The sequence below is a fragment of the Salvelinus alpinus genome, chromosome 25 (assembly GCF_045679555.1).
Source record: "Salvelinus alpinus chromosome 25, SLU_Salpinus.1, whole genome shotgun sequence".
Lineage (NCBI taxonomy): Eukaryota > Metazoa > Chordata > Actinopteri > Salmoniformes > Salmonidae > Salvelinus > Salvelinus alpinus.
The window spans coordinates 43,032,382-43,053,454 of record NC_092110.1 but is presented as its reverse complement, the minus strand read 5'-3'; the positions used below and the strand labels follow the sequence as shown (position 1 = coordinate 43,053,454).

Below are 21,073 nucleotides of genomic sequence, written 5' to 3'. Positions count from 1 at the left end.
AGACTAGACACTTAGTAGACTTCATATTTTGGTGAATGTAGTACGACATCCGGGAACTTTTAGCATACTATACTATGACCAATAAGCATACTACATACTCAATGTACGTCACAAATAGTAGGGTTAGTATGGATATTGGAACACAGCTAATGTCTCAGGAAATCACCGTATGTATTAGAAAGGTGATGAGCTGAGATACTGATGTGTCTGATGTATCGTGTCTGTTACACTCCGCAGGATGGTTGCAAAATTACTGACTTTTCCAAAAACCCCAGGTTTCTCTGAAATCCTGGTTGGAAGATTCCCCGAATCAGGAGGGGTTTCTGGAAAAGCTGAGACAGACAGACAGACAGAGACAGACAGACAGACAGACAGAGACAGACAGACAGACAGACAGAGACAGACAGACAGACAGACAGACAGACAGACAGACAGACAGACAGAGACAGACAGACAGAGACAGACAGACAGACAGACAGAGACAGACAGAGACAGACAGACAGAGACAGACAGAGACAGACAGAGACAGACAGAGACAGACAGAGACAGACAGAGACAGACAGAGACAAACAGAGACAGACAGACAGACAGACAGACAGACAGACAGACAGACAGAGACAGACTCACCTAGACATGTGGTGTGCAGCGGTCCCCAGTGCTCTCCTGCCCAGCACACACAGGCCGAAACACAGCAACACCAGGGAAGAGTCCTTCTCACTGTCCAGAGGCTGAAAGGAGATGAGAATAGAAGGAGGGATGGTTAGTTTAGAGAGGAGGGATGGTTAGTTTAGAGAGGAGGGATGGTTAGTTTAGAGAGGGATGGTTAGTTTAGAGAGGAGGGATGGTTAGTTTAGAGAGGAGGGATGGTTAGTTTAGAGAGGAGGGATGGTTAGTTTAGAGAGGAGGGATGGTTAGTTTAGAGAGGAGGGATGGTTAGTTTAGAGAGGAGGGATGGTTAGTTTAGAGAGGAGGGATGGTTAGTTTAGAGAGGAGGGATGGTTAGTTTAGAGAGGAGGGATGGTTAGTTTAGAGAGGAGGGATGGTTAGTTTAGAGAGGAGGGATGGTTAGTTTAGAGAGGAGGGATGGTTAGTTTAGAGAGGAGGGATGGTTAGTTTAGAGAGGAGGGATGGTTAGTTTAGAGAGGAGGGATGGTTAGTTTAGAGAGGAGGGATGGTTAGTTTAGAGAGGAGGGATGGTTAGTTTAGAGAGGAGGGATGGTTAGTTTAGAGAGGAGGGATGGTTAGTTTAGAGAGGAGGGATGGTTAGTTTAGAGAGGAGGGATGGTTAGTTTAGAGAGGAGAGATGGTTAGTTTAGAGAAGAGGGATGGTTAGTTTAGAGAGGAGGGATGGTTAGTTTAGAGAGGAGGGATGGTTAGTTTAGAGAGGAGGGATGGTTAGTTTAGAGAGGAGGGATGGTTAGTTTAGAGAGGAGGGATGGTTAGTTTAGAGAGGAGGGATGGTTAGTTTAGAGAGGAGGGATGGTTAGTTTAGAGAGGAGGGATGGTTAGTTTAGAGAGGAGGGATGGTTAGTTTAGAGAGGAGGGATGGTTAGTTTAGAGAGGAGGGATGGTTAGTTTAGAGAGGAGGGATGGTTCGTTTAGAGAGGAGGGATGGTTCATTTAGAGAGGAGGGATGGTTAGTTTAGAGAGGAGGGATGGTTCATTTAGAGAGGAGGGATGGTTAGTTTAGAGAGGAGGGATGGTTAGTTTAGAGAGGAGGGATGGTTAGTTTAGAGAGGAGGGATGGTTAGTTTAGAGAGGAGGGATGGTTAGTTTAGAGAGGAGGGATGGTTAGTTTAGAGAGGAGGGATGGTTAGTTTAGAGAGGAGGGATGGTTAGTTTAGAGAGGAGGGATGGTTAGTTTAGAGAAGAGGGATGGTTAGTTTAGAGAGGAGGGATGGTTAGTTTAGAGAGGAGGGATGGTTAGTTTAGAGAGGAGGGATGTTATTAGAAGTTGTTTTATCTTATCTTCTTCAGATGTCTAAACTGTGATTCCATTTTCTCACCACAAAAAACACAAAGGACATATTGCCTGAAGGAGACGTGTGCTTTTTGTGCTCAGTATCAAAGACACATTTATAGTAGTACATTTTGAGAATGCGTAGAAATATTTCTGAATAAAATCATCCAAAGCGCCGGTCCTTACCTTGGCCCGTCGAGAGTTACAATACTGGATCCAGCCCAAGTAGACCTGGCAGAAGGAGTCCCTGGAGATACCAGCCAGACGGTGGTCGTAGTCTTGGTCTATGTTGGGGTTAAAGGTCGGGTCCAGGTCCACGTAGTTCCTCTCTCCACAGGCCTTCAGCCCCTCCCTCATCGTCTCATTGGCCAGCCACTCCTCCAGCTTGAGAGAGGCTATTACGTAGTATATGATCCCCTGGAGAGAGGAGGTAGGGAGGGAGAGGGGAGGTAGGGAGGGAGAGGGGAGGTAGGGAGGGAGAGGGGAGGTAGGGAGGGAGAGGGGAAGTAGGGAGGGAGAGGGGAAGTAGGGAGGGAGAGGGGAAGTAGGGAGGGAGAGGGGAGGTAGGGAAAGGTGAAGTGGGGAGAGGAAGTAGGGAAAGGAAGTAGGGAGGGGAAGTAGGGAGAGGAAATAGGGAGAAGGGAAGAGGAAGTAGGGAGAGGTGAAGTAGGGAGAGGTGAAGTAGGGAGAGGTGAAGTAGGGAGAGGGGAAGTAGGGAGAGGGGAAGTAGGGAGAGGGGAAGTAGGGAGAGGTGAAGTAGGGAGAGGTGAAGTAGGGAGAGGGGAAGTAGGGAGAGGTGAAGTAGGGAGAGGTGAAGTAGGGAGAGGTGAAGTAGGGAGAGGGGAAGTAGGGAGAGGGGAAGTAGGGAGAGGGGAAGTAGGGAGAGGGGAAGTAGGGAGAGGGGAAGTAGGGAGAGGGGAAGTAGGGAGAGGGGAAGTAGGGAGAGCGGAAGTAGGGAGAGGGGACGTAGGGAGAGGGGAAGTAGGGAGAGGGGAAGTAGGGAGAGGGGAAGTAGGGAGAGGGGAAGTAGGGAGAGGGGAAGTAGGGAGAGGTGAAGTAGGGAGAGGGGAAGTAGGGAGAGGTGAAGTAGGGAGAGGGGAAGAAGGGAGAGGGGAAGTAGGGAGAGGGGAAGTAGGGAGAGGGGAAGAAGGGAGATGGGAAGTAGGGAGAGGTGAAGTAGGGAGAGGGGAAGAAGGGAGAGGGGAAGTAGGGAGAGGGGAAGTAGGGAGAGGGGAAGTAGGGAGAGGGGAAGTAGGGAGAGGGGAAGTAGGGAGAGGGGAAGTAGGGAGAGGGGAAGTAGGGAGAGGGGAAGTAGGGAGAGCGGAAGTAGGGAGAGGGGACGTAGGGAGAGGGGAAGTAGGGAGAGGGGAAGTAGGGAGAGGGGAAGTAGGGAGAGGGGAAGTAGGGAGAGAGGAAGAAGGGAGAGGGGAAGTAGGGAGAGGGGAAGTAGGGAGAGGTGAAGTAGGGAGAGGGGAAGTAGGGAGAGGGGAAGTAGGGAGAGGGGAAGTAGGGAGAGGGGACGTAGGGAGAGGTGAAGTAGGGAGAGAGGAAGTAGGGAGAGGGGAAGTAGGGAGAGGGGAAGTAGGGAGAGGGGAAGTAGGGAGAGGGGACGTAGGGAGAGGTGAAGTAGGGAGAGGTGAAGTAGGGAGAGAGGAAGTAGGGAGAGAGGAAGTAGGGAGAGAGGAAGTAGGGAGAGGTGAAGTAGGGAGAGAGGAAGTAGGGAGAGAGGAAGTAGGGAGAGAGGAAGTAGGGAGAGAACACACGTTTAGGAGTTTAGTACATTTCTCATGGGCAGTAGGAGATTGGGATGTAGGACATCTGTAATAACACCAGATTTGAACCGATAACCTCTCCGGTTTACCTCCAAGCAACCTGCTACCCCAGTGTAGAATAGCAGACTAACAGCCAGGCCTCCCACTCACCTTGACGTAGTAAGTAGTCAGGATGCGTCTGAGGTCAAACACCTGAAGCATGGAGGCGGCGCTGTTGTCCGTGATGCTGTAGCCCTCCAGGACGTACTTGGTGACCAGCACTTCCCAGGCCAGCCAGCGCTGTCCGAAGGCCGCGTTGAAGGACAGGACATGTGGCAGGTGACCCGGTTCACAGCAGCAGCAGCTCTCATCCTCCTCCACCCCCTCCGTGATGGCCTCCACCTCCCGCTGCTGGCAGTACGTACCTGGGGGGGACGGGACGGCTTCAGAAACATGCTATAATGCTTCATAAACTCTATAACCTAACAGCGACAGGACGGCTTCAGAAACATGCTATAATGCTTCATAAACTCTATAACCTAACAGCGACAGGAGGGCTTCAGAAACATGCTATAATGCTTCATAAACTCTATAACCTAACCCGAACAACGACAGGACGGCTTCAGAAACATGCTATAATGCTTCATAAACTCTATAACCTAACCCGAACAACGACAGGACGGCTTCAGAAAAACCTCGTGAACACTATGATTTAAACGTAAAGGGCCGTTATTCTGACTGGAGATCTACAGGCTGAACTCAGAAGTCTCCCGTTGACATCAACTAATGATTGAAGCATCAGGCAGAATTCTACTCGCTTATATCAAGTCAAATCAGGCCCTGAGAGAAATGTAAGAAACCCTCTTCACATCGCGATAGAAAGTGTACCTACTGTAGCCACTCCCATAACTTCTTAGGGATAGGGGGCAGTATTTTGACATCCGGATGAAAAACGTGCCCAAAGTAAACTGCCTGCTACTCAGGCCCAGAAGCTATGATATGCATATAATTGGTAGATTTGGATGGAAAACAGAACTGATTTGGCAGGCGAAACCCCGAGGACAAACCATCCAGGATTTTTTGGTGTGGAGGTGACAGTGTTTTCAATGTGTTTTCTATGTGTATCTAGATTTATAAGGCACTTGCTTGCAGTTCCTATCGCTTCCACTGGATGTCAACAGTTTTTAGAAATTGGCTGATGTTTTTTTTTGTTGAGAAATTAAGAAGTACGGCTATTCAGAACGAGGGTCCAGCCGAGTGCTCTCTAATGTTTTGATGCACGCTCCAGGTCACACGCTTCACGTTGTTTTTATCCGGTATTGAACACCGTTTATCCCGTCTTAAATTTGAGCGATTATTTACGTAAAAAAATACCTAAAGTTGTATTAGGAAAGTGGTTTCAAATGTTTGGACAGCTTTTACAGGTAACTTATTAGATATTTTTTAGTCATGCTTTGCGAGTTGGAACCGGTGTTTTTCTGAATAAAACGCGCCAAATAAATGGACATTATGGAGATATAACGACGGAAATAATCGAACAAAAGGACCATTTGTGATGTTTCTGGGACATTTGAGTGCCAACAGAAGAAGGTCTTCAAAGGTAAGGCATGAATTAAATCGTTATGTCTGACTTTTGTGTCGCGCCTGGCGGGTTGAAATCTGATTTTCATGTGTTGGTATGCTGGGCGCTGTCCTAAGATAATTGCATGGTTTGCTTTCGCCGTAAAGCCTTTATGAAATCTGACACGGTGGCTAGATTAACGAGAAGTTAAACTTTAATTTGATGTGTTGCACTTGTGAATGTATAAAAATTTAATATTTTGTACATATTTTTAAAAAGAATTGGCGCTCTGCATTTCACCGGATGTTGTCAAATCGATCCCGTTAACGGGATTTGAGCCCAAAGAAGATAACACCCAGTCTTATTTCTGCTGAACTTCTACAAGACCTAGGCTGCGTCAGAAGAATCTGTCCTGTCTCCCGTATGCACTTGTTCACTTCCATGACTGGTGTGTGGAAACTCCGTCTAATCCAAGCCTACACCAATCCAATGCTTTTAATTGTGTAGGGAGTAGGGAACGAGTGCATATCTATTTAGCTAGCAAGTTGAGTTTATTTTGTGTGTGACTCCATCCCTTCCTCCTGACCTCTGAACTCCAGTCCTCGGAGCTGGAAGGTGACCAGTCCGTTGCCGATCTCCACCAGGTGAACCAGGGCGTTGAGGTAGTCGGAGGCCAGGATGAAGCAGTCTCCCGTGGTGTAGTTCCCCCAGCGGCCCAGTAGCAGATCGCCACAGAGGCTGTGCTGCAGGGAACGCGTCAGGTGCTCATAGAAAATAGAATTCAGGTTGTTGTCGTCAGAACCTGGTGGAGGAAAGAGGAGAAATTAACTTCAACAAGATGGGGGGAAATTAATTGCTACCTGTTTCTCCCAAACCCGTTTTTCCCCAACCAAAATATATGAATCGTGTAGCAAGCTGAAGGTGAGAAGATCAGCAACTACTGATAGGAGAACTTCTGGTAATACTCTAGATTAAAGTATTAGATTAGAGAATTACATTAGAGATTATAGATTTAGATTAGAGTTTAGAGTATTAGATTCGAGATTAGACTATTATATTCAAGATTAGAGTATTAGATTCAAGATTAGAGATCAGAGTATTAGATTAGAGAATTAGATTATATATTGGAGTTGTATAGATTAAAGTATTATGTTAGAGATTAAAGAATTAGATTAGAGATTTAGATCAGAGTATTCGATTAGAGATCAGGGTATTAGATTAGAGATCAGAGTATTAGATTAGAGAACAGAGTATTAGATTAGAGAAATACCAGTTGATAGATTAGACTAGTAGATCAAATTTTTCAATTTAAAGTTTTATTAAGTTTTCAAACAACCAACCAAACACATTCCACATTCACAGATGTGACAGACTTAAAAATAATAATAATAATAATAATAAAAATTAAAATAAATGTTATATATACAGTGGGGAGAACAAGTATTTGATACACTGCCGATTTTGCAGATTTTCCTACTTAAAAAGCATGTAGAGGTCTGTAATTTTTATCATAGGTACACTTCAACTGTGAGAGACGGAATCTAAAACAAAAATCCCGAATATCACATTGTATGATTTTTAAGTAATTAATTAGCATTTTATTGTATGACATAAGTATTTGATACATCAGAAAAGCAGAACTTAATATTTGGTACAGAATCCTTTGTTTGCAATTACAGAGATCATACGTTTCCTGTAGTTCTTGACCAGGTTTGCACACACTGCAGCAGGGATTTTGGCCCACTCCTCCATACAGACCTTCTCCAGATCCATCAGGTTTCGGGGCTGTCGCTGGGCAATACGGACTTTCAGCTCCCTCCAAAGATTTTCTATTGGGTTCAGGTCTGGAGACTGGCTAGGCCACTCCAGGACCTTGAGATACTTCTTACGGAGCCACTCCTTAGTTGCCCTGGCTGTGTGTTTCGGATCGTTGTCATGCTGGAAGAACCAGCCACGACCCATCATCAATGCTCTTACTGAGGGAAGGAGGTTGTTGGCTAAGATCTCGCAATACATGGCCCCATGCATCCTCCCCTCAATACGGTGCAGTCGTCCTGTCCCCTTTGCAGAAAAGCATCCCCAAAGAATGATGTTTCCACCTCCATGCTTCACGGTTGGGATGGTGTTCTTGGGGTTGTACTCATCCTTCTTCTTCCTCCAAACACGGCGAGTGGAGTTTAGACCAAAAAGCTCTATTTTTGAATCATCAGACCACATGACCTTCTCCCATTCCTCCTCTGGATCATCCAGATGGTCATTGGCAAACTTCAGACGGGCCTGGACATGCGCCTGCTTGAGCAGGGGGACCTTGTGTGCGCTGCAGGATTTTAATCCATGACGGCGTAGTGTGTTACTAATGGTTTTCTTTGAGACTGTGGTCCCAGCTCTCTTCAGGTCATTGACCAGGTCCTGCCGTGTAGTTCTGGGCTGATCCCTCACCTTCCTCATGATCATTGATGCCCCACGAGGTGAGATCTTGCATGGAGCCCCAGACCGAGGGTGATTGACCATCATCTTGAACTTCTTCTATTTTCTTCTATTTTCTAATAATTGCGCCAACAGTTGTTGCCTTCTCACCAAGCTGCTTGCCTATTGTCCTGTAGCCCATCCCAGCCTTGTGCAGGTCTACAATTTTATCCCTGATGTCCTTACACAGCTCTCTGGTCTTGGCCATTGTGGAGAGGTTGGAGTCTGTTTGATTGAGTGTGTGGACAGGTGTCTTTTATACAGGTAACGAGTTCAAACAGGTGCAGTTAATACAGGTAATGAGTGGAGAACAGGAGGGCTTCTTAAAGAAAAACTAACAGGTCTGTGAGAGCCGGAATTCTTACTGGTTGGTAGGTGATCAAATACTTATGTCATGCAATAAAATGCAAATGAATTACTTAAAAATCATACAATGTGATTTTCTGGATTTTTGTTTTAGATTCCGTCTCTCACAGTTGAAGTGTACCTATGATAAAAATTACAGACCTCTACATGCTTTGTAAGTAGGAAAACCTGCAAAATCGGCAGTGTATCAAATACTTGTTCTCCCCACTGTATATATATACATATATACATACCTACATATACAGTGGGGAGAACAAGTATTTGATACCGTATTGAGGGGAGGATGCATGGGGCCATGTATTGCGAGATCTTAGCCAACAACCTCCTTCCCTCAGTAAGAGCATTGATGATGGGTCGTGGCTGGTTCTTCCAGCATGACAACGATCCGAAACACACAGCCAGGGCAACTAAGGAGTGGCTCCGTAAGAAGTATCTCAAGGTCCTGGAGTGGCCTAGCCAGTCTCCAGACCTGAACCCAATAGAAAATCTTTGGAGGGAGCTGAAAGTCCGTATTGCCCAGCGACAGCCCCGAAACCTGAAGGATCTGGAGAAGGTCTGTATGGAGGAGTGGGCCAAAATCCCTGCTGCAGTGTGTGCAAACCTGGTCAAGAACTACAGGAAACGTATGATCTCTGTAATTGCAAACAAAGGATTCTGTACCAAATATTAAGTTCTGCTTTTCTGATGTATCAAATACTTATGTCATGCAATAAAATGCTAATTAATTACTTAAAAATCATACAATGTGATTTTCTGGATTTTCTTTTCTCATTTTGTCTGTCATAGTTGAAGTGTACCTATGATGAAAATTACAGACCTCTCTCATATTTTTAAGTGGGAGAACTTGCACAATTGGTGGCTGACTAAATACTTTTTTGCCCCACTGTACATACATACACACATACACACAAATAATAATTATAACAAAATTTAAAATGTAGAACTTGCAGCAGCACTATCAAGGTTCTTATTTGCTATTTCCAGCCTTAGCTGAGATGACGGGAGGGAAGGGCAAGACCGCCCTTAGATTCAGGTTTCGATAGAGTGGAGAGCTTGATCCTAGGTTTTTTATTGCCCCATATAAATTTGGTGATGCTTTGGTTAATTGTTTTGAAAAAGGAAGCATGGGAGCATCTGAAATAAATAGTTGAGTCTAGGGAGGATGTTCATACGGATGACATTAATTCTTCCTACTAAGCTAATTGGGAGGGAGATCCAGGTTTGGAGGTTGTTTTTGATTCGATCCAGGAGTGGAAGATAATTCTCCTTGAAAAGCCTATTCAGATCTGGTGTTATGAATATCCCAAGGTATTGAAACCCCTGTGTCTTCCATTGGAATGGGCATAGTGTCTTCATAGAACTGGTGAGTGTAATATTGAGAGGGCAGACAGTGGATTTGTTAAAATTGATCTTATAACCTGAAAACGTGCCATACTGAGCAATTGTGTCTAAAATGGGAGGAAGGGATTTCTCAGGGTTGGATATGTAGAGCAAGACATCATCCGCGTAAAGCGAAATCTTGTGCTGCAGGCCGCCTGCAGGAACACCTGTAATACTTGGATTGCTCCTTATCAACTCTGCCAGAGGCTCCGCCCCCAACAAGTAGAGCAGGGGGGATAGCGAGCACCCTTGTCTTGTGCCCCGTCCCAAAGGGAATCTGTCAGAGTTCAGTCCGTTAGTAGTCACCATGGCATTTGGATGAGAGTATAGTGATTTGATCCATTTAATAAAGTTTGGGCCCATATTGAACTTTTCTAAGACTGAGAACAGAAAGCTCCACTCCATCCTGTCGAACGCCTTCTCAGCATCCAGTGAAGCCAGCAGGACAGGGGTCTTCTGTGCGTTTACTTGATCAATAATATCAAAAAGACGGCGAATGTTATCAGAAGAGTATCTGTCTCTAATAAATCCAGTTTGGTCCGCTTTTATTATTTTGGGAAGAAGAGTGTTTAGTCTTTTGGCCAGCAATTTGGTAATTATTTTGTAGTCGAAATCCAACAAGCTTATGGGCCGGAAGGAGGAGCAGGATAGGGGGTCCTTGTCTTTTTTGAGCAACACTGTAATGCGAGCTGTGCGCATTGAGTCTGGGAGAACTCCGTTTTTGCAAAAATCCTCCAGCATTGGCATGAAAATAGGGCTAAGCTGGGGCCAAAAAGCTTTGTAGAACTCTCTGGGGAATCCATCTGGGCCTGGGGACTTGTTAGGTGGCATGGAGGTAATTGCCTCCAGGATCTCCTCAGGAGTGAAGGGGGAGTTGAGATCTTCTTGGTCGGTCTCTGATAGTTTAGGTAGCGAGATTCCCTCTAGGAAGGAGTGGAGTTCTGCCTCCGTGTGTTTTCTCTCAGAGGTATATAGTTTGCAGTAAAAATCATGAAAAGTTAAATTGATCTTTTTTGGGTCATATGTGACCTCGTCCTCTGCTGTTCGGATAGCCATAATTGTACGCTCTGACTGCTCTTTTTTTAATTGATAAGCAAGCAATCTACTAATCTACTAATCTACTAATCTACCAATCTACTAATGTACTAATCTACTAATCTACTAATCTACCAATCTACCAATCTACCAATCTACTAATCTACTAATCTACTAATCTACTAATCTACTAATCTACTAATCTACTAGGCCTATTGCTATACTCATGGTATTTCTGTTTAGTAAAGAAAACTTTTTTTTTAATCTCCCGAGTATAGTCCAAATTCAGTTTGGCTTTGGCTGCTTTAAGTTGACTCCAGGAGGTGCTGTCTGGGGATTGTTTATGTACTTTTTCACAGCGTTCCAGCTCCCTCTCCAGATCTAGCCTGTGTGCTTCCATTGCTTTTTTCTTAGAGGAAGCATATGCAATTAGCTGCCCTCTTAGTGTGGCTTTAGCAGCGTCCCACATTGTGGCCGGAGAAACAGGAGAATCTTTGTTGTCTTGTGTGTAGTTGTCTATCCATGTAGTTACCAATGTATGGAATGCTTCGTTTGATAGCATGGAGGTGTTGAATTTCCGGCTCTTTGACCTCGGGATGTTTTTGCAGAGGTCAAAGCGGAGGTGGACAAAGGCGTGATCCGAAAGCGCTATGGGTCCGATTCTACACGTGGCTGAATTTATGAAACTCTTTGGGATAAAAATGTAATCTATACGGGAGTAGGTGTTATGGACATTAGAGTAGTATGTATAGTCCATAGATGAGCTATTAGTCTCTCTCCAGATATCTATCAGTCCCATCTCTTTAGTAAGAGAGTTCAACATCTTTGCAGATCTAGGATTTGTGGTGGGGACTTGAGATGATTTGTCTAGGGTTGGGTTCAGGGTACAATTAAAATCTCTGGCCACCACGCCAAAGGAAACACAATGCTCATTGAACAGGGTTATCATTTTCGACATAAAAGCAGGAGTATCTGTGTTAGGGGCGTATATGTTTAAGAGAGTAATTGGTTGTCCATACAGTGACCCAGTTATCAAAATAAATCTCCCCTCCGGATCAGATATGTTTTTGTCAATTATGAATGGAACATTCTTATGGATAAGTATGGCTGTGCCTCTACTGTTGGATTTGAAAGATGAGAAATACACCTGTCCCACCCAAGCTCTGCGGAGTTTGGCATGTTCAGCATCACAGAGGTGTGTCTCTTGCAATAGCGCGATGTCTGCTTTTTCCTTTTTTAGAGCACATAGTATCTTTTTCCGTTTTATTGCATGACCTAGACCATGGCAGTTCCATGTCAATAGATTTAAGGTACTAGTCATCGTCATCGAACAGTAATCGAACTTTAGTGCAAGTCATCTCTGGGTAAAGGTGGAAAGTAGTTACAGCTGCGTTCACATAAAAGGAAAATAAATGGTTTACATAAAATAACAGTCTCTGAACACCCCAGCCGAGTTCCCAAACAACTCGACATATCCCGTTGGATCTATTACCTCCCCGCTCAGTCACAATTCTGTGTTCCAACAACAACAACAAAAAAAACGGGAACAGTTAGCAACGCACAACGTCTCCCCCTCCCCACCAAAGAAATGCCTCATCCTCTCCGCCCCGCATTGGGTAAATGACAACGTAGCCCCCGTCCAGACCACATTAAAAATGGGAGAAAATAAAATCAATAGCCCAGCCTACATATAGTAGGCCTAGGTTATAATATGGAGCCTATCCCTCTCAGCTAAAGGAACATAAATATAGATTAGACGGCTATAATGACATTTAGCAGGGCGGGTGGGTCTTTGGATATCGGCTATATGTTGTCTTACCTCCTTTAGTAATAATAGTAATCGCATTTAGTCATTGGTCCATTTCTCATTGACCGGGGTTGTCTTTCAAAAAACGTTTTGCCTCTTCGGGAGTTTTGAAGTGTCGCAGGGCTCCTTGGTGAAGAATCCTGAGCTCGTTTGGGTATTTGAATCCCCTAAAGATGCCTCGGTCAATGGAGCATTTCTTCACCTCGTCAAACTCTCGGCGCTTTCGGCGTATTCCAGCTGACAGGTCCTGGAGTAAGGTGAGTTTGGCGTTTCCCACTGTAATGGTGTTGGTTTTCGCCGCCTGTAGGACTCGTTCCTTGTCGGTGAATCTCAAGAAACGTATGGTGATTGGGCGCGGTGGTTGTCTGGCTGCTGGTGGGGGCCTCAGTGCTCGGTGAGCTCTCTCGAGTTCTATGGGTCTGTCGGTGGACAGGTGGAGCCACTCGGGAAGTTTGTCTTGCAGGTAGCGGATCAGTGGCATGTTTCCCTCTTCTTTTTCGCCCAGATTTAATAGAACACAATTATTCCTTCGCCCCTGTTTTCCAGGTCCTCTGTTTTCTCTTCCAGCTGCTCTATTTTTTTTTTAGCATATGCTATTGTTTCCATGGCGTCTGTCAATAAGTTTTCCGTGGATAGGATTCGCCCCTCTGCCTCGTCCAGGCGCCCCGCGTTTATGGTTATCTTGTTGTTTATGTCAGGCAAAGCATTTTCCAGGATTGTCACCTTGCCCCCTATCGCACTGAGCTGAGCGTTAATGGCATCTAGTTTAGTGTTGAGTTCTGTACGTTGGGATCTCAGCTCAGAAAGGATGTCTTCGACAGAGTGCGAGGTTGGCCTTCGTTGGGCCTCGGGGGGGAACGGGTCCTCTTGCTCCTGGCTAATGGCGCTAGCTTTTTCTGAAGCTAGCTGCTTCTTGGAGGCTTTTTCCGTCGCTAGTGCTCGAGTCCGAGTAAAAATGTCACCTTTAGTGTCGCCTTTTGTAGCCGCCATGACTTTTTGACTAAAGCTAAATGAGTTTAAACTTGAAGTGGAGGTAAGATTAGGAATTGGAAACTACTTGTGCGGAGCTCCTAGTTCATGCGGCCATCTCGTTCAGGGGTCACGTGATCCCTCGTCTAGTAGATCAAATTTAAATGAATATACTAACTACTGAGATATGTGGTTGTCTCACCTAGCTATCTGAATATACTAACTACTGTGATATGTGGTTGTCCCACCTAGCTATCTGAAGATGAATATACTAACTACTGTGATATGTGGTTGTCTCATCTAGCTATCTGAAGATGAATGAAGTGTAAGGGCCTCTGGATAAGAGAGTCTGCTAAATGACTAACCTGTCATGTAAATGCAGAGACAGAGACAGACAGAGAGACAGAGACAGACAGACAGAGACACAGACAGAGACAGATTCCACCCACCTGGGTTTCTGTCCAGTTGAGAAGCCAGTCTGGTGTTGGAGTGGTCCACTCTCTTAGTGCTGCAATAGAGAACAGATCAATCACAAACACACTCTGATACTACCATCACACATCTACCAAGAGGAGTAAAATGACTAGACAGAAAGACACACAGAGAGAGAAACAGAGAGAGACAGACAGAGAGAAACAGAGAGAGACAGACAGAGAGAGAAACAGAGAGAGAAACAGAGAAACAGACAGAAACAGAAAGAGAGACAGAGAAACAGACAGAAACAGAAAGAGAGACAGAGAGAGAAACAGAGGGAGAAACAGACAGACAGAAACAGAGAGAGAGAGACAGAGAGAGAAACAGAGGGAGAAACAGACAGAAAAACAGACAAAGAGACATCTCTACCAAAAGGAGTACAGTGACAGACTAGTGTCAGCGAGATCATTACTTGTAGTCTCTCTCCCAGAACTTGACAGGTCTGACATAGGAGGTGATGAAGATGGCGCTGCCCAGGAAAGGGTTGAGAGGAGTGGAGAGGACAGCTGACACCACAGCCTGAACAAACAGCATGGCAGAGTCTGGGAGAGAGTGACGAGTCAAGGAGCTTTTACACACCTCACATCACCTTAAAAGATAAATCCTAGATACGTCAAGTCCTACTCTCAGCTACATTATCATCTATACTATCTTCAGGACATGATCAACATGAAAAACAAGGTTTATTCAACAGTGTGTGTGTATCTATCCTTTATTATTTATAGATTAGTAGCTGTTCTGTGGGAAAAGGAGAAACTTGTAATGGTTGTCCATTCCGATGTGAGTAAAAAGGTCTGCCAGTAGAGATCACGTGGGAGGTTGATCTGACCACGGTAAAACAGAAGGATACGAGGAACAGCGAAGGGCTGAGCGAAGGCGTGAAAGGCCGACCCCCAGGTGATCTGCCAGGGAGCGATGTAGGTGTAGACAAATCGCAGCTTGTAGAACAGTTCCCAGAGCTACACGACGAGAGAGAGAGAGAGTTAACTTCATGTGTACAGCACAGAACACATTTTTCCTTCCTTACATTTATTTACCGTGAAAATACACATTGATCAATATTTCTGTAAAATGTGCCATTTTTAGCCAGCCATTTTATTTTCCTATGTGGGTAGGAAGAGGTAGGAAACATTCTCTGGTCAGATTTTCTATAAATTAATCCTTATATTATATCACAAAGAACAGGGCTGTGTTTCATTCTGGGAAGACGTTTCCTTCTCGCTATCCTCGTTCACTCACCCTCCAACTGTCTCTACCTAGTTACCTGCAGTAATGCTTGTCTCTACCCAGTTACCTGCAGTAATGCTTGTCTCTACCCCCTGCAGTAATGCTTGTCTCTACCCAGTTACCTGCAGTAATGCTTGTCTCTACCCCCTGCAGTAATGCTTGTCTCTACCCCCTGCAGTAATGCTTGTCTCTACCCAGTTACCTGCAGTAATGCTTGTCTCTACCCAGTTACCTGCAGTCATGCTTGTCTCTACCCCCTGCAGTAATGCTTGTCTCTACCCAGTTACCTGCAGTCATGCTTGTCTCTACCCCCTGCAGTAATGCTTGTCTCTACCCAGTTACCTGCAGTAATGCTTGTCTCTACCCAGTTACCTGCAGTCATGCTTGTCTCTACCCCCTGCAGTAATGCTTGTCTCTACCCAGTTACCTGCAGTCATGCTTGTCTCTACCCCCTGCAGTAATGCTTGTCTCTACCCAGTTACCTGCAGTAATGCTTGTCTCTACCCAGTTACCTGCAGTCATGCTTGTCTCTACCCAGTTACCTGCAGTCATGCTTGTCTCTACCCCCTGCAGTAATGCTTGTCTCTACCCCCTGCAGTAATGCTTGTCTCTACCCCCTGCAGTAATGCTTGTCTCTACCCCCTGCAGTAATGCTTGTCTCTACCCCCTGCAGTAATGCTTGTCTCTACCCCCTGCAGTAATGCTTGTCTCTACCCCCTGCAGTAATGCTTGTCTCTACCCCCTGCAGTAATGCTTGTCTCTACCTAGTTACCTGCAGTAATGCTTGTCTCTACCCAGTTACCCGCAGTAATGCTAGTCTCTAGCCAGTTACCTGCAGTAATGCTTGTCTCTACCCAGTTACCCGCAGTAATGCTTATCTCTACCCAGTTACCTGCAGTAATGCTTGTCTCTACCCCCTGCAGTAATGCTTGTCTCTACCCCCTGCAGTAATGCTTGTCTCTACCCAGTTACCTGCAGTAATGCTTGTCTCTACCCAGTTACCTGCAGTAATGCTTGTCTCTACCCAGTTACCTGCAGTCATGCTTGTCTCTACCCAGTTACCTGCAGTCATGCTTGTCTCTACCCCCTGCAGTAATGCTTGTCTCTACCCAGTTACCTGCAGTAATGCTTGTCTCTACCCAGTTACCTGCAGTCATGCTTGTCTCTACCCCCTGCAGTAATGCTTGTCTCTACCCAGTTACCTGCAGTCATGCTTGTCTCTACCCCCTGCAGTAATGCTTGTCTCTACCCAGTTACCTGCAGTAATGCTTGTCTCTACCCAGTTACCTGCAGTCATGCTTGTCTCTACCCCCTGCAGTAATGCTTGTCTCTACCCAGTTACCTGCAGTCATGCTTGTCTCTACCCCCTGCAGTAATGCTTGTCTCTACCCAGTTACCTGCAGTAATGCTTGTCTCTACCCCCTGCAGTAATGCTTGTCTCTACCCCCTGCAGTAATGCTTGTCTCTACCCCCTGCAGTAATGCTTGTCTCTACCTAGTTACCTGCAGTAATGCTTGTCTCTACCCAGTTACCTGCAGTAATGCTAGTCTCTAGCCAGTTACCTGCAGTAATGCTTGTCTCTACCCAGTTACCCGCAGTAATGCTTATCTCTACCCAGTTACCTGCAGTAATGCTTGTCTCTACCCCCTGCAGTAATGCTTGTCTCTACCCCCTGCAGTAATGCTTGTCTCTACCCAGTTACCTGCAGTAATGCTTGTCTCTACCCAGTTACCTGCAGTAATGCTTGTCTCTACCCAGTTACCTGCAGTAATGCTTGTCTCTACCCAGTTACCTGCAGTAATGCTTGTCTCTTCCCAGTTACCTGCAGTAATGCTTGTCTCTACCCCCTGCAGTAATGCTTGTCTCTACCCCCTGCAGTAATGCTTGTCTCTACCCCCTGCAGTAATGCTTGTCTCTACCCAGTTACCTGCAGTAATGCTTGTCTCTACCCCCTGCAGTAATGCTTGTCTCTACCCAGTTACATGCAGTAATGCTTGTCTCTACCCCCTGCAGTAATGCTTGTCTCTACCCAGTTTACTGCAGTAATGCTTGTCTCTACCCAGTTACCTGCAGTAATGCTTGTCTCTACCCAGTTACCTGCAGTAATGCTTGTCTCTACCCAGTTACCTGCAGTAATGCTTGACTCTACCCAGTTACCTGCAGTAATGCTTGACTCTACCCAGTTACCTGCAGTAATGCTTGTCTCTACCCAGTTTACTGCAGTAATGCTTGTCTCTAACCAGTTACCTGCAGTAATGCTTGTCTCTACCCAGTTACCTGCAGTAATGCTTGTCTCTACCCAGTTACCTGCAGTAATGCTTGTCTCTAGCCAGTTACCCGCAGTAATGCTTGTCTCTACCCAGTTACCCGCAGTAATGCTTATCTCTACCCAGTTACCTGCAGTAATGCTTGTCTCTACCCCCTGCAGTAATGCTTGTCTCTACCCCCTGCAGTAATGCTTGTCTCTACCCAGTTACCTGCAGTAATGCTTGTCTCTACCCAGTTACCTGCAGTAATGCTTGTCTCTACCCAGTTACCTGCAGTAATGCTTGTCTCTACCCAGTTACCTGCAGTAATGCTTGTCTCTTCCCAGTTACCTGCAGTAATGCTTGTCTCTACCCCCTGCAGTCATGCTTGTCTCTACCCCCTGCAGTAATGCTTGTCTCTACCCCCTGCAGTAATGCTTGTCTCTACCCAGTTACCTGCAGTAATGCTTGTCTCTATCCCCTGCAGTAATGCTTGTCTCTACCCAGTTACATGCAGTAATGCTTGTCTCTACCCCCTGCAGTAATGCTTGTCTCTACCCAGTTTACTGCAGTAATGCTTGTCTCTACCCAGTTACCTGCAGTAATGCTTGTCTCTACCCAGTTACCTGCAGTAATGCTTGTCTCTACCCAGTTACCTGCAGTAATGCTTTTCTCTACCCAGTGACCTACAGTAATGCTTGTCTCTACCCCCTGCAGTAATGCTTGTCTCTACCCCCTGCAGTAATGCTTGTCTCTACCCCCTGCAGTAATGCTTGTCTCTACCCCCTGCAGTAATGCTTGTCTCTACCCAGTTACCTGCAGTAATGCTTTTCTCTACCCAGTTACCTGCAGTAATGCTTGTCTCTACCTAGTTACCTGCAGTAATGCTTGTCTCTACCCAGTTACCTGCAGTAATGCTTGTCTCTACCCAGTTTACTGCAGTAATGCTTGTCTCTACCCAGTTACCTGCAGTAATGCTTGTCTCTACCCAGTTACCTGCAGTAATGCTAGTCTCTACCCAGTTACCTGCAGTAATGCTTGTCTCTTCCCAGTTACCTGCAGTAATGCTTGTCTCTACCCAGTTTACTGCAGTAATGCTTGTCTCTACCCCCTGCAGTAATGCTTGTCTCTACCCAGTTTACTGCAGTAATGCTTGTTTCTACCCAGTTACCTGCAGTAATGCTTGTCTCTTGCCAGTTACCTGCAGTAATGCTTGTCTCTACCCAGTTACCTGCAGTAATGCTTGTCTCTACCCAGTTACCTGCAGTAATGCTTGTCTCTACCCAGTTACCTGCAGTAATGCTTGTCTCTACCCAGTTACCTGCAGTAATGCTTGTCTCTACCCATTTACCTGCAGTAATGCTTGTCTCTACCCAGTTATTACTAAAGAGGGATCCAGAGATCAATATAGCTTGAGAATTGTTTTTTTTTTAAGTCTAATTTTTTTAAATTAAAACTGTTCCCGCCACCACCTCCTCCTCCAGCTTCCTGCTGCTGCTGGCCTTCACAAATTCTGCCATTTTGTTCCTGAAGTTGCCAGTAAGAGGCTCCACCAGCAGTCAGCAACCTTTTCCATCTGGAGCGCCAAGTCATCCTACCATTTCTACTGATCTGCCTGTCAGTTAGGATTTTCATCTGCACATTTTCGTGGAACAGTTTCATTTCATTTACAATAAAGTCTTCATATCTCCAGTCTTCATTATCTCCAGTCTCCATATCTCTAGTCTCCATATCTCTAGTCTCCATTATCTCTAGTCTCCATTATCTCTAGTCTCCATTATCTCTAGTCTTCATATCTCTAGTCTCCATATCTCTAGTCTCCATATCTCTAGTCTCCATATCTCTAGTCTCCATATCTCTAGTCTCCATATCTCTAGTCTCCTTATCTCTAGTCTCCATATCTCTAGTCTCCATATCTCTAGTCTTCATATCTCTAGTCTCCATATCTCTAGTCTCCATATCTCTAGTCTTCATATCTCTAGTCTTCATATCTCTAGTCTCCATATCTCTAGTCTCCATATCTCTAGTCTCCATTATCTCTAGTCTCCATTATCTCTAGTCTCCATATCTCTAGTCTCCATATCTCTAGTCTCCATTATCTTTAGTCTCCATTATCTCTAGTCTCCATATCTCTAGTCTTCATTATCTCTAGTCTTCATTATCTCTAGTCTTCATTATCTCTAGTCTTCATTATCGCTAGTCTTCATTATCGCTAGTCTTCATTATCGCTAGTCTTCATTATCTCTAGTCTTCATTATCTCTAGTTTTCATTATCTCAAGTCTTCATTATCGCTAGTCTTCATTATCTCTAGTCTCCATATCTCTAGTCTCCATATCTCTAGTCTCCATATCTCTAGTCTCCATATCTCTAGTCTCCATATCTCTAGTCTCCATATCTCTAGTCTTCATTATCTCTAGTCTCCATATCTCTAGTCTCCATATCTCTAGTCTCCATATCTCTAGCCTCCATATCTCTAGTCTCCATATCTCTAGTCTCCATATCTCTAGTCTCCATATCTCTAGTCTCCATATCTCTAGTCTCCATATCTCTAGTCTCCATATCTCTAGTCTCCATATCTATAGTCTTCATTATCTATAGTCTTCATTATCTCTAGTCTCCATATCTCTAGTCTCCATATCTCTAGTCTCCATATCTCTAGTCTCCATTATCTCTAGTCTTCATTATCTCTAGTCTCCATATCTCTAGTCTTCATTATCTCTAGTCTCCATATCTCTAGTCCCCATTATCTCTAGTCTCCATATCTCTAGTCTCCATTATCTCTAGTCTCCATATCTCTAGTCTCCATATCTCTAGTCTTCATTATCTATAGTCTCCATATCTCTAGTCCCCATATCTCTAGTCCCCATTATCTCTAGTCTCCATTATCTCTAGTCTCCATATCTCTAGTCTCCATATCTCTAGTCTTCATATCTCTAGTCTCCATATCTCTAGTCTCCATTATCTCTAGTCTCCATTATCTCTAGTCTTCATTATCTCTAGTCTCCATATCTCTAGTCTTCATATCTCAAAATCAATGTCATGTGGTTAGTCAATATTAAATCAAAATGATACAAATCTAAAAGTAACTTCCGTTAACAACTATTTAAAAATAGTCTACATAAAAGCCAACAAATAAAAACATTTCAGCCTGCAGGTAGAAAATCTCCTGCTGAAAATAATTATCTTATAAATCACAATGGCTATGCATGGCCTGTCTGCAAGGAACTGGAAACATTGTATCAACTATCAACTTAGTCCAGCCAAAGCTCATGCTAGTAAACTGGAAACATTGTATCAACTTAGTCCAGCCAAAGCTCATGCTAGTAAACTGGAAACATTGTATCAACTTAGTCCAGCCAAAGCTCATGCTAGTAAACTGGAAACATTGTATCAACTTAGTCCAGCCAAAGCTCATGCTAGTAAACTGGAAACATTGTATCAACTTAGTCCAGCCAAAGCTCATGCTAGTAAACTGGAAACATTGTATCAACTTAGTCCAGCCAAAGCTCATGCTAACAAACTGGAAACATTGTATCAACTTAGTCCAGCCAAAGCTCATGCTAGTAAACTGGAAACATTGTATCAACTTAGTCCAGCCAAAGCTCATGCTAACAAACTGGAAACATTGTATCAACTTAGTCCAGCCAAAGCTCATGCTAGTAAACTGGAAACATTGTATCAACTTAGTCCAGCCAAAGCTCATGCTAGTAAACTGGAAACATTGTATCAACTTAGTCCAGCCAAAGCTCATGCTAACAAACTGGAAACATTGTATCAACTTAGTCCAGCCAAAGCTCATGCTAGTAAACTGGAAACATTGTATCAACTTA

The 21,073-nt window shown here is 44.7% G+C and overlaps 1 protein-coding gene across 2 annotated transcripts in view; it reads right to left on the bottom strand.

Annotated features, from left to right (window-relative positions):
- pcnx1 (pecanex 1) overlaps positions 1-21,073 on the bottom strand; it is a 142,257-nt gene that overhangs the window by 45,073 nt on the left and 76,111 nt on the right. For both annotated transcript variants that reach the window (XM_071366861.1, XM_071366862.1), the window contains 7 exons: positions 14,620-14,728; positions 14,182-14,311; positions 13,745-13,803; positions 5,859-6,074; positions 3,883-4,136; positions 2,147-2,377; positions 628-728 (listed from right to left, as the gene is read on the bottom strand). In XM_071366861.1, the coding sequence (XP_071222962.1) occupies positions 628-728; positions 2,147-2,377; positions 3,883-4,136; positions 5,859-6,074; positions 13,745-13,803; positions 14,182-14,311; positions 14,620-14,728 (1,100 nt within the window). The remainder of the gene's footprint in view (positions 1-627; positions 729-2,146; positions 2,378-3,882; positions 4,137-5,858; positions 6,075-13,744; positions 13,804-14,181; positions 14,312-14,619; positions 14,729-21,073) is intronic.